Consider the following 12,780-nt stretch of genomic DNA (forward strand, 5'->3'; position numbering starts at 1 on the left):
GGATTCAGTCATACACACCCATGCTTATGTAGTGGTCTAAAGTGGAAAGTCTCGGATTATTCTGCCAAGAGCAGAATGGAGATTCAGCCTCTCCCCTGTGGCCCCCCAGTGGTTTATAAAGCATTTGAAATCTGAGCAGAGACATGAAATGAGACTTTGAATGTATAGTAGGGTTGCTTAGGATCCAGAATTTCCAGTCCAGCAAAAGTTTTGACATTTAAAAAAAAAGTTCTGAATTGAAATGAAAAGCTGAAATTTTGAAAACGCCCATGAAATGAAAATTGCAACAACTTTTTAGTCGAGATCATCAAGGTGAAACCATTTAGGACTTTTGCATTTTATTTAAAATATATCAATTATATTATTACATGAAATATTTGATTATAAAAGTAGAAATGAAACATTGATTTTCCCATCTGAAAGTTTCATAGACTTTACATGTTCCCATTGAACGTTTCAATTTCAACAAAATTGCACTTTTTAAATGGAAAACTTCCATAAAAAAATCAACCACACTAGCCTTCACCTGCCCCAACCCCTTCCTGTCTATGCTCACACAGGACCAGTGTAGGTGCCTAAATACCTTTGAGGATCTGGGCCATAATGACTAACATGTCCTTGGCTGAAGGAGACCAGGATAAATTGATGCATTGACATGCACCAACATTTTAACATTGAAGGTCCCAGTGCAACATTGTGATTCAAAGGAATTAAGGCAACCATGGGTGGAGAGTGCACCAAGACTCAAGTTCTCCATGCATCAACATTTGAGTCAATGCAACACAGATGGGATGACTTCAGTGCTAAGTGTTATCAGCAGAGGGGTATCTTGTTTTTGAGACATCCTGACAAACTACAGCTGCATATTTTAAAAAAGAAACAGTGCACTGTGTGTTGGGATGAGGGACACACCCAATCAATGAAGCAAAACTTTAACTCTAATGAACTTTGCTTATTAAAGAACAAAGGGAATATTAACTGGAATTAAACTAGGATAAATATTAAGTGATTATAGATCAATAGAAAAACAGACTATGTAGCTGCTTCTGGGAAAAATAATAGAATGAGGACATATAGACCATGAAAGCATGTTCAACACCAGACAGACAGATGAAATCTAAATACCCAGCCCAAATCCTAATGAAATCAATGGGAGTCTTTTTCTTGACTTCTACGGGTACTGGATCACATTCCTAATGACCAAGCTACACATCATGCTTCTGCTGCTTTGAGATCCACTGACAGAATTGACCTTAGCAATAGCACATTCAGTAGCTTATCTCACATCCACTGCATATTCTAAAGCTCTTAGGTGTGGGAGAAACATAGGAGCTGCTATCATGTAAAATGCACTGCAATAGACCTGGACTTTTTTATTTGTCTCCTCTTTAATACAGAACCCCACCTAGCACAAAAAAATAACTAGGGACAAAATACCTACCCAGATTATTTAAAGTTACCTTTAAAGCTGGGACTATAAAATCCCTCCTGTTCTTCAAGAAGAGAATGTGTTTCTTACAGGAATTTAGTGTTATTCATCAGGCAGGGCAGGAAAAATGCTGTAAAAGTGTTGAATGTGGAAAGTGGCAGGACTGTGCATGGATAGAAGTCTGAAGCAGACAGAGTAACAGAAGCTGATCCTGTGTTATCTCAAAGTCCCTCTCTCTCCTTTAGAGATCTTCCACAAAATCATCCAGAGCGATTTTCTCAAGGGATCACAAGACTCAACTCCAAGCCAAGATTTTGGAACTCCCCCCCAAAGATGATTATGGTCAGACCTGTTATACCTCTTCCTCTCAGCATTTCCCAAGGAACCAGAATGGTGGGGAATGAGGTGATAAGCTCAAAAGTAACAAACTGAGGTTAAGCCAACAGCAGGACCAAGAGCTGACCTCAGCATGGCCAGATTAAAGCATATACACTATATGCCCTTGCATCAGGGCCCAGATTCTGGAGTCACATGATTACAAAATCTGAGCTTCCATTTAAAAAAAGATGAGCTAATCGTAACCAATGCAGTGAAATCTGCCTGAGTCTGCAGACAGCCTGAAACAACAGTTCTAGTCTGTGCCTGGGGGAACTGCTCCCAGAATAACCAGTGCAGTGATGTCTGCCTAAATCTGCAGAGAGCTTGAGACAATAGCTCTGAGAGGGAGAACTGCCCCATGCTTTGGGGGGCCCTGTCAACACCAGCCCTGCAGAAGACTTGTGTGTGTGTGGCAGGAGAAGAGGCCAGTGGCCCAGCCACCAACTCAAGTAGATATAGCTTAGCAGGTGGGGTAAGTAATGGCTACCTCATGCCTCTCTAGGGGTGGGTAGGAGGCCCTTGCTGCCACTCCTGAGGTGGGAAAGGGGTTCCATGCCACTAACTCAGCCTCTGTGGGAGAAGATGCCCCCGTTCCACTGCAACTCCAACTTGGATGGGTTCATAGCATGGGAGGGTGGGGTCACAACATGAGGACTGAGCCACAGGGAGCAGTGTGCCTCAAACCTTGGATTGCTTTAATCCAATTGTGTGCATCAGGCTCACATTATGGGCCCTGATTATACTTATGTAGGATGAATAACCGACTGCCCCTGGTGCATCTCACTATGCTTTTAATCCTTGCACAGTGCTTAGATCCTATGGTGACAACACTGTACAAAGGCGGATAGACAGACAGGATGGTTGGTCAGTGAGAGTTCCATTAACCAGGTGCTGGGGAGTAGGGCTTGACTGACTCTCCTTAGGAATATGGCAGGAGGCTCCAAAAAGATAATAATTTAAATTGTCTTGTGAGCAATGATGTGACCGCAACAGAGAAAAATAATCAATACCGGCCTATCTGCTGAACATGATACAAAGTTCTTTCTTTCTTTCTTACTGCTAATTTAGAGTTTTAACCCATTTTTTAAACAACTGCAAACTGTGTCGTTTTCTCTCTTGGGGTAAAACTTTTTCCTACTATGATTCTGTGGTTCCCAAAAGGCAATTTAAATGAAATAATATCCAGGTCGCACTCAGAAGCCCTTTGGACTGTGCACCAACCATACGCTGCAGCCTCTGCTCCTCAGAATGCTCCCTGGATAACCTCCTGTTCCATTGTAATACCACCTCAGAACACCCACTGAGTTGGTAGTGCATGCACTGTAGCACAGTGAATTTGGGATGGATGGGGGCCTTTGGAAGTCAGGACAGCTTCTGGATGGGGGGGGGGAAGGGCCTTAAGAGATCCCAGAGCTTTTTGTTTTGTGGGGAGGGCTGGGGAAGGAGAGACCTAGGAAGATGCCACAGCTTTTGGTTACAAAGGGGTGGAGGTGGGGCTGATTTTACTATTCAATGAGGTACCTCATTGAGGTTATTTTCAGTAGGGTCTCATTTCTGTAGTCTCTCACAGTTGTCCCCACTCTCTGCTTTTGGCCCTGACACACAAATCCCTTCAAATTTTTCCCCACTTATCCCCCTCATTACTCTCACCCTAAACCATGATTGGGGACAGTGGGGGTAATGGAGTCTCTTTTTTCTCCCACCTCACCTGCACCAACATGGCACAAAGGAAAGGGCCTGGAAATTGGGCCAAAAGACATGCTAATTGGATCATCCTCAGCTGGTGTAAATCAACATCCCTCTATTGACTTTGGTGTGGCTACATTGATTTACACTGAGGTTCTGGCCCCATAAATCCAGAACCTCTGAACCTTTGGAAGTTTGAAATCTGGATCTGAGGTTTATGATTTGGGCCTATCTTTAGGTCCTACTAGACAGTAGCAGATCTTATAGCCACTGTTCTCCTGGAAGATTGTCCTGCAAACTGGAGTCTCCACATGAATTGAGAGCATGCCTCAAGCTGTGTGTTCTGTGGGACACAAAACTACCTCAGGGAGGGGGCCAAGAAGAGGCTTCCAAAAAACCCAGATCTCTGGGAATGGGAAGGAAAGGTCTCTGTAGAGCCCAAAGCTCTCCGCTGCGGATGTCCTTGAAGCTCCATGACATGATGGAAGAGAAGAGGCATCAAAATACCCGCACATTTCTCTGTTGTGGAGGTTGGAAGAGGCCTCAAGATTGTAAGGAAGAAAAAGCCTAGGAATAGCCCACACCTCCATGTTGTTGTAGGGAGGGACAGTGGCTCAGGAAATTCCCACAGCTGCAGTCCGTGAGCGGAGGGTAACACGGACCATAAAAACGCTATCACTGTGAGGTTTTTTTCTGCATGGTTGGTCATTATGGCAGATGTCTCAATTCCCTTGGGGTACACTCCATTCCTCCTCTGACTTAATAACCAAGCTGCACTGTGTATCCCCAGGGGAGACATTTTATCTGCTGAAGTTTTGTCTTTATTTTAAATAATTCTGATCCCATAAAGTAATCTGTTCATGCAGCTATACCTTTGAAAAGCAGTTGGAGCTTGGAGCAGGGCTCAGGCCTGTGCCAGATTTGCTCTATAGCATCAGCCTGCTCCCTCTCTGCACTGACAGGGGATGGGATTGGTGCAGAGGGGACAAGGCAGGGGATACGGAGAGGGGGTGGTAGTAGAGGCTAAGCCTTACATCAGTCATTACACACCTCTCATTGCTGATATAAGCAGCAAAAGCATCTCTTGCAGTCCCACCATATTCGCCTCAATGGGGATTGCCTTGAGGGATCAGGAGATTTGCCAAGGGGGTGGGGGGCTGTTCCCTGGGGGAGCAGGGAAAGGTGCAGCCATGGTGCTCCATGGCACACAGTCCAAGTTCTGCTCTGTGTGCCGAGGGGAGTCGTTGTAGGAACAGCTCACCCAGCACAAACCATAGGGTTTTCATGTCTCCCATTTCTTTAAGGGTCATCAAAAATAATAATCAGAGCAGGGTGAGGTCCCCCCACCTCTGTTTTCTCCTCCGTGTGAGGCCCACTGGATGGGAAAACTCAGTGCCCCCAGAGCTTGGACAGCCGGGAGAGTTGAGATGACCCCCAAAGCTTTTGTGAAGGCCAGTGTGTCCGATTTGCTAACCCTGATTCACCAGGGCTGTTTGGACCTGCCTTCAGCAGGGAGGCAGGCATGAAGGTGCTCAGAGCTTATCCAATGCTGCTGCCAAGTCAGCCAGCAGGGGCTGCTAGGCCCTTTCTCTCTCTCACTGCACAGGAACAAGAGTTTTGGAAGCACATTGCCACATCACAGCATTGCTCCTTTCTAAGCCAGCACTCAAGCACTCCCCCATGTCTTTGCTTGTCACACAAAACCACAGTTCAAACTCCAGTCTCCCCTGTGAGAGAACACTCGGCCGGCCGAGGTCTGGCGTCCTGGTAGAGTCTGTCTCCCATGGCAACACTGCTTAATCTTCTCCCACCATGGTGCCATTCTCAGGGCCTGGCTCAGGAATGCCAGGCTCGTCTCATCAGCCTCAGTTCCATTTTGCTAGAGCAATGCTCCTCTGGCATCCTGGCAAGAGAAACAGCTCTGGCCTGAGAGCTGTTGGAGTGGGCCAGAGCAGATGGTAAAAACAGAAGGGATAAGAAAATAAATATAAAAATGGTAGCATGGGTGGAAAAGTTGCCACATCAACATTCTGCTGCTTACATAATCTCTTCCTAAAGCCTGACAAACATTGCTCAGCACCTGGCAGGACATGGGGAAGGCTCCGCAGAACGTGTGAAATGGGCAGCCCCGGCTCTCAGAGCAGCATTCAGCAGAGAGCAGGTGGCTTGCACCCTCGTATGCTGTGCTCAGCGCTTGCTGTCCTGGCTAAGTGTTTTCAGATGGATCTCTAAACGTTTGCCGCGAGGTTGTAAATATTTCACAGGACATTAAAAGCAGACTGTGCCATCTCTGCCCGCCTCCCACCCTCTCTCATTTTTCTTGTCTCACACTCTCTCCATCCCCTCTTTTATCCTTCTTTTCACTTCTCTGCATTGCTCTTACTTTTGAATTGATCCTTCCATTATTACTTGTTCAGCATCTACGCTGTACTCAGTGCTGCATGAGACCCCAACAAAGACACAGGCCCCAAAGGGATTACAATATGAGCGCCTCTCCATCAGGAAAGCCATTTAGAATCACTCAACCCTTCCCTCCCACCCACGGATCCCTTCCTCCTCCCCCTCCCCATAGATTCCAAGGCCAAAAGGGGTCACTGTGGTCATATAGCCGGACTGCCTGTATAACATAGGCCAGAGAACTGCCTCAAAATAATTCCCAGAGCAGATCTTTTAGAAAAAACATCCAAGCTTGATTTAAAAATTATCACTGATGGAGAAACCACCATGACCCTTGATGAGTTGTTACAAGGTTAATTACTCACTGTCAAAAACATACACCTTATTTCCAACCTGAATTTGTCTAGCTTCAACTTAGAATATCAAGGGTAGAAGGTCTCAGGAGAGCATCTAGTCCAACCCCCTGCTCAAAGCAGGACCAATCCCCAGACAGATTTTTTGCCCCAGATCCCTAAATAGCCCCCAAAGGATTGAACTCACAGTCCTGGCTTTAGCAGGCCAATGCTCAAACCACTGAGCTATATTGGACTGTATTAAAGCCTTCTCTGCTAGATTAAAGAGCTCATTGTTCACCTTGTAGATACTTGTACTGTGATTAACTCCCACAAATACCTTCTTTGTGTTAAACTAAACAGATTGAGCTCTCTAAGTCTATCACTTTAAGGCAGATTTTTTAACCCTTTAATCATTTCATGGCTCTTTTCTGACCCCTCTCCAATTTATCAACTTCCTCCTTGAATTGTGGGCACCAGAACTGGACACAGTTTTGCAACTGTTGTTGCACCAGTGCCAAATATAGAGGTCAAATCTCTCTACCTCCATTCAAGATTCCCATTGATGCACCCCAGGATTGCATTTGGTCTTTTGGCCACAGCATCACACAGCGCTCATGTTCAGCTGATTATGAACTGCAACCCCCAAATCTTTTTCAGAGTCACTGCTTCCCAGGATTGAGTCCTTAGGAATAGCCTTGCTGTTCTGAAATTGGTGCTGTACCAAGTCACCAGTAAGGTAGCAGCTAAGTCCATTTGGAGCTCTGCTTCTCACCTAACTTGGTCATTCAAGCTGTACTATGCCTACCCTCTCCTGTCTCTCCTGGGAGTACAAATGGCACCGATGGAGTAACCCCAAGCTTCCGTCCATCCTTGTGAATTCATGTTCTTTTAATGGAAATCTATGCAATGGCAAAGACATCAAGCCAAAATGCCACGGAAGGGTTAAAAGTTCCTCAAGTCCTTCTTCTTCAGCAGCTGCAGTAGCAGCTGGAGAGTTAATTGCCCTAACATCCCAGAGGTTTCGCAGCAGATAGCCTCTCTGAGGGTATTGGCTTTCCAGGGAGTAATGGGTTCATGTCAGAGCTTTATTTATTATTTCTAAAGATCCATGGGACCACTCAGCACTCAGTCACAGCACACATGAACCAGGGAAAGCTCAGGCAGGCCCTGTGTGATCTTCCCTTTGCAGCTTTGCCAATGCAACCATGTTTATTTCAGTCCTGGACTAGCCCATAGCTCTGCAAATGCCCCTCAGTCACAAGCCAGAGGACCCCCGGCTATTCCAGACAAGGCCTGAAATAGTGATTGCAGTGGCATTGGAACAATTTGTACAGTGGGGGTGCTGAGAGCCATTGAACTAAACTGTAAACCTTGTAAATGATGGAAACCACTTCAAGCCAGGGGGTACAGCAGCACCTTCGGCACCCCTAGTTCCAGCCCCCTGGAGTGATTGCCACTTATTCATAGATTCATACTTGTACTAAGCTTTTGTGGCATACCCCAGTTTAGAGTGAGACACCAATAAACTCATTCACATGTGGCTTAAGCCAAAATTTGAACTCAGGTCTACAGCAGCAGAAGGTGAATGAACAATCCCGCTAGGTCCAGCCCCAGCTATATCTTTGTGCCTGGAGTATGGTAATGAGATTTCACCCTTTATTAGGGAGTCTGTATTACTTAGGCGTGGCTTTTCAATGGCAGAAATCTGGAGACTGCCCCTGACCCAGCCGTCATTATTTCATTATCACTAGAAACATACAATTAAATACTTTGTGCTTTTTAATACCTTCCTTTGGGGGATCTCAAAGCCTCTGTGGGACAGGCAGCATTACCTCTGTAAAATGGGGAAACTGAGGCAGAGAGGTTGTGATTTGCCCAAGGTCACATGGATTCAGTGGCAGGACTGGAAACTGAACCCACATATCCTGACTCCTAGTCACTTGCTAACCATTAGGCCACACTCTCTCCTAGTTACCCTTGACCTTTGCAGCCTTGTTGCATATGGTAGCTAGGGACACAATAGGCTCAGCACTGTGTTGTGTGTGAGGATAAACCACACACCCCAGCGCAAACTGTGTAGAGATGATGAAAACCTCCTCCAGAATGAGGTATGAGGGAGGGAGAAAGGCAAACAAATGGGGGAGGGGATCCCTAAAAATGTCAGGAAGGTTGGTGTATGTTCTGTAAATGGCGTGGTCCGCACAGATGTCAGACTGATATCCCTGAGGTAAGCCAATGTACTTTCCAAAGCAGCATGCTAGCTACCAGCAGTGCAGTGACTGACTTAAAGGGAAGCAGAACCCTCACACAATCTTGGTCATTAGACCTGAATGGTGCCCTAAGACACCCAGGTTACTCTCTACCCTCCACACAGTGGAATCATTAGCATCCACCTCTCCAGCCACAAGAGGCTGGCAGACATGACTCCTGTATATCACCTCTTCCAAACGGCCACTGGCAGCAGCCCCCAGAGACTCACGCTGCAGTGTCAGCAATGAGCTTGAACCCACAGCCTAGCTCAGAGGTGAGAGGGCAGGCTATCCAGACACACACACTGGGAAGCTCAGCCCTAGCTAAGAACCTTATTTCTTACCTTTACCAGCCCTTCCCCTCTGGTGCAGCTATTAACGAATCCTGCGTGAAGGGAAAGCAGAGGTGAGGGCGGCTTTGTGCAAGGCGTGCCTGTTCTGGCTCAGGGAAAGGCAATTCATTATGTTAACTGTTTTGCTGAAGGACCTAAGCAATATTCCAGAGACATTCCTAGGAAGGTTTTAACTTCTCCAGAATGGGCTCATGGGAGTCCTCTTGTTAATAGTTTGCGCTGGGGATTGGTTTGCTATTGAGCTCAGAATGAGCCACAGATGTCCCCTAAGTCCCCTTTCAGACGCAGTTCATTGGAATCGATCCACCCATCAGAGAGGTTTGAGGAAGCAAAGCTATCAGTGGGATTGCGGTTAATTCTGGGGGGAGAGAGATGAGCAGTAAAAGCGATAAAACTGATGGATGGCCTATGCAGATATTTTAACCCTTTCCCTCCTGGGTGAAAGAGCCATGCAGCAAGGCAGGTTTCTGAAGGCAGAAGAGCTTGCTGGCATGCACCTGGATTTTGGCTGATCTCTGCCTGAGGTTTCTTTGGAGAGGTGTAGGCATGCAGTAGCAGTGGCGGGGGGAGAGGGGAGAAGGGAGTGACAGTTTAGGACTCTGTTAAAAGAGGAGAATCTGGCTGTCTTAAATGAAGAGCAGAGCAGACAGAAGCAAAGAGGGGAGGAGACTGAATGCTGGGTGTTACAGATTAGAAAGCCTCTCCCAGCAGGGAATGGAGCAAGTGCCTCCCACCAGGGGAAGATCACAGCTGCTCTAAGACCAGGCTTTCCCAGCAGAAGTTCCCATAGGATCAATACAGTATGGGGAACTCAGGGACTTCACTTTCCACCTCCCCAGCAGGAGGTGCTGTTGTGAGTAGTAAAGTAGTGCGGTTACTTCAGTCCTAGACTCACTCAGGAGTCACTGTAAGAAGCTGGTGAAGCACTAGCTGTGGGAGAGATCACTGCCATTCCAATTCCAGCAGAAGCAGCTAGAAAACATAGTGCAAGACCGCTCTGTGGGAGAGCTCAGTCACAGCTCCCTAGCTCCAGCTTCTCCTCGCTGTAGTGAATGGGATGGGGGGCAGCGGCTGTGGGGTAGGGGAACTCTCAGCTGTTCCCTACAGACATGGCGCAATTCAGCCTAAACCCATTGCTCTGGTTTCACAAACAAACAGTGGCCAGCAACATTCTGGCAATGGCAACCCCCCTTGAGAGGAACCACCTCCCATGCATCAGTCACATTCCTCTGAAAAAGCCTACACGAAGCAAAGGGGAAGAAAGGTAACAAAATCCCCCTACTTCTACCAAAACACCCATCATGTATCCATGCCTCACTGAATAATCCCATCACCTTACTGGTGTAACTCTTGTCCCCCTACCCTCCATCCCATCTGTGGTCTTCGTCATCATTGAGTCCCAGTGAGAGAGGCCTAGCTGAATAGGACCCAGTGCGAAAAGAATCTCCAAAGTAATTTCTAAATGGGATGTAGACACAGAAGAAATTATTTTGATACTGAAAGCATTTCTCTGACAAAACCCGCTGAAGTCAATTGGAAAGAAGGACATCAGTCTGACGGCCAGCTCCCTGGGGCTCACTTGGGTTCTGCTCTATGAAAGCAGATTATAATAATGCCTGCCATGGGTTTGGCTTGGGTTTGTTTCTAGGGTTTCATTTGGCAGAGACTTGAGGTAGGAGCCCAGGACTGAATGAACTTGAAGACCAAATTCCATTCTCTGCACAGGAGAAGGAGGTCTTCTCTAGGAGGAGGTTGGGGTCCATTAGTGTAGGAAGAGAAGCCCACATTGGTTGATCTACAGGTCTACTGATGAAGCTATCATAGAAGCTCAGGATATAGGTCAGAGGGAGATCATCTTCCTATCTCACCTCAGGAGAGCAAGGTGGGTTTCACTCCCATCAGAAGATTGTTGCGGTTATAAAGAACCAGGGAAAAAACAACAGTAGGACTGAATTCCCCCTTTACTCCATGAATGATGGTTGATATTACTCTGGGAGTAAACTTTATAACTCATTTATGAAGCTATGTGGTGAAGGAGAATAAAATCCTCACAATGCAGACTGACCTCCAAGTCCAGGTCTCAGCCGATTGTCATACCCATCCAACAGCCGGTCCAGAATGCGTGTGAAGATGGTGATATTGTCCTTGCTGTCATCAACAATATCTGGACCATGCTTCTGAGAAAGCCTGGGGAAAGAAGAGAGAAATAAAAAGGGAAATCGGACTAGAAATCTGCTCTTGATATGCCCTGAGCTCTTGTTTTAAACAAAGATGTTCATTCAGACATGGTCTGCCTCTGCAGCCTTGCGCTGCAGTATGTTTTATGTTTGTCCATAGGATAACATGTGTAGGAGGCTGATTGCAAGAGACATCACACCTACTCCAGTCCCAGCCTCTTTTCCTTGTAGCCACTGCAGAGGCTGACTGCAGAGATCTCATCACTACTTTACCCATTTAAAGTTGCAGTATGGGGATGCTGGCAACTAAAGTGCTAGAATCTCCCATCAACCAGACACGTGGGAAATGGTTTAGGAGTCCTGATTGGGAGAATCATCTTCCCCTCTTCGAGCATCTCCCACTCAACATCCTAATGGAGAAAGGTTTAGCAGGAGCTAAGGAGACATCACCATTACTCCAATCCTAGTGAGATAAGCAAACTACTTTGGATGTGAGGCACTGAACTGTCACTTAAAATCGGAAGTGAATTGTTTCTGAATTTGGTTGAAATTTTCTCCACTTTGAATTGAATTTCATTCTCACCTGCCTATGCTTCCTGGCTCTGTTCAGAGCACAAATGCTGAAATACCATTTGTATGGAAAGTCTTTTTTCACAGTATTTTCTGGCCCATGGCAACCAGGAAAGTATCAACACACATGAACAAGCTTCACCTCACAAGATTTCCAATGCAATTTTACAAACCTCAGGAGAGATTCAGATAAGCATCCAAATGTTGCAGTCTGAAAATCATGCCTGTGGTTTGAATGGAGGTGCTGAGCACCCCAATTCTCATTGGAATCAATTAACTTCTGAAATTCAAGTCACAAACCACTAGATGCCCAACAGTGTAAGGGACAGTGTAATGTAATAATGCTGTCTATAAGGGCATTCCCAGTCATTTGAATCCCAGAAGAAGACATCAGTAGGAATTGTAAGTGGACAGACAATAGACTAAGTGAAGGAGAAAGCAAACGGAAAAAGCTAGAGAAATGCAGAAATTGCAGGAAAGATGAAGTTCAGCTACAAGAGGTTGCAAGGAGACAGAAGGAAAGATTAAGAAGCCTGGGCATGCAGCACGATAAATAAAAAAACACAGGAAGGTACAGAGATGAATGGGTGGTTTAGCGGATGAATTGCTAGAAGTGGTGCAGGAGTCTCCTCTGGTGGGGGTTGCAGTCCAGCACTGACAAATCGATGCATTACTGCTAAACAGAGAAATAAATGACTTGGGAGCAGCAGTTTGATTAAGATGAGTGAACATGGCAAATGGGAGAGACACCAATGCTGGTTGTGGGGGGCTTGTAAAGTATACAGGTGGATTTGCAGAGCAGCACCACTGGAATGTGGGGGGGGGCTATTAGGAGGCTGGTAGAGCAGCTTTGGCAGTATTCCTACCCCATGACTCTGCACATTTAGTTTGTTTTCTCCCTTTCCTCCCCTCTCTTTCTGATTGTTTTCTCTTTTACTCTTAATTTTTCTATTTTTCTTCATCCACTTAAACGTTGTTTCTTGGGTGCTGCTGCATTAGGGTTGATTTGTAGGATGGGCAGCTTCCCTTTGTGGTGCAGAAAACAAGAGGGAACGTACATTTCCAAATTGCAAACTTCGATTTCGCTTCCTTCTTCCCCAACGTATTTCTTCTAGGAAAGTGCCAGTGGTGCTGCAGTGGTGAGGAGCTTTCGGCATGCCTGTGCTGGACTCCATTCTGGCTTGTCAGATGAGTCCTGCATTCATC

At 46.2% G+C, this 12,780-nt stretch overlaps 1 protein-coding gene across 2 annotated transcripts in view; it reads right to left on the reverse strand.

The window, feature by feature from the left end:
- GABRA3 (gamma-aminobutyric acid type A receptor subunit alpha3) overlaps positions 1–12,780 on the reverse strand; it is a 184,328-nt gene that overhangs the window by 87,343 nt on the left and 84,205 nt on the right. For both annotated transcript variants that reach the window (XM_045030614.1, XM_045030613.1), the window contains one exon: positions 10,893–11,014. In XM_045030614.1, coding sequence (XP_044886549.1) covers positions 10,893–11,014 — 122 coding nt within the window. The remainder of the gene's footprint in view (positions 1–10,892; positions 11,015–12,780) is intronic.

Source organism: Mauremys mutica, chromosome 9 (genome assembly GCF_020497125.1).
Source record: "Mauremys mutica isolate MM-2020 ecotype Southern chromosome 9, ASM2049712v1, whole genome shotgun sequence".
In the NCBI taxonomy this organism is placed as follows: Eukaryota; Metazoa; Chordata; order Testudines; family Geoemydidae; genus Mauremys; species Mauremys mutica.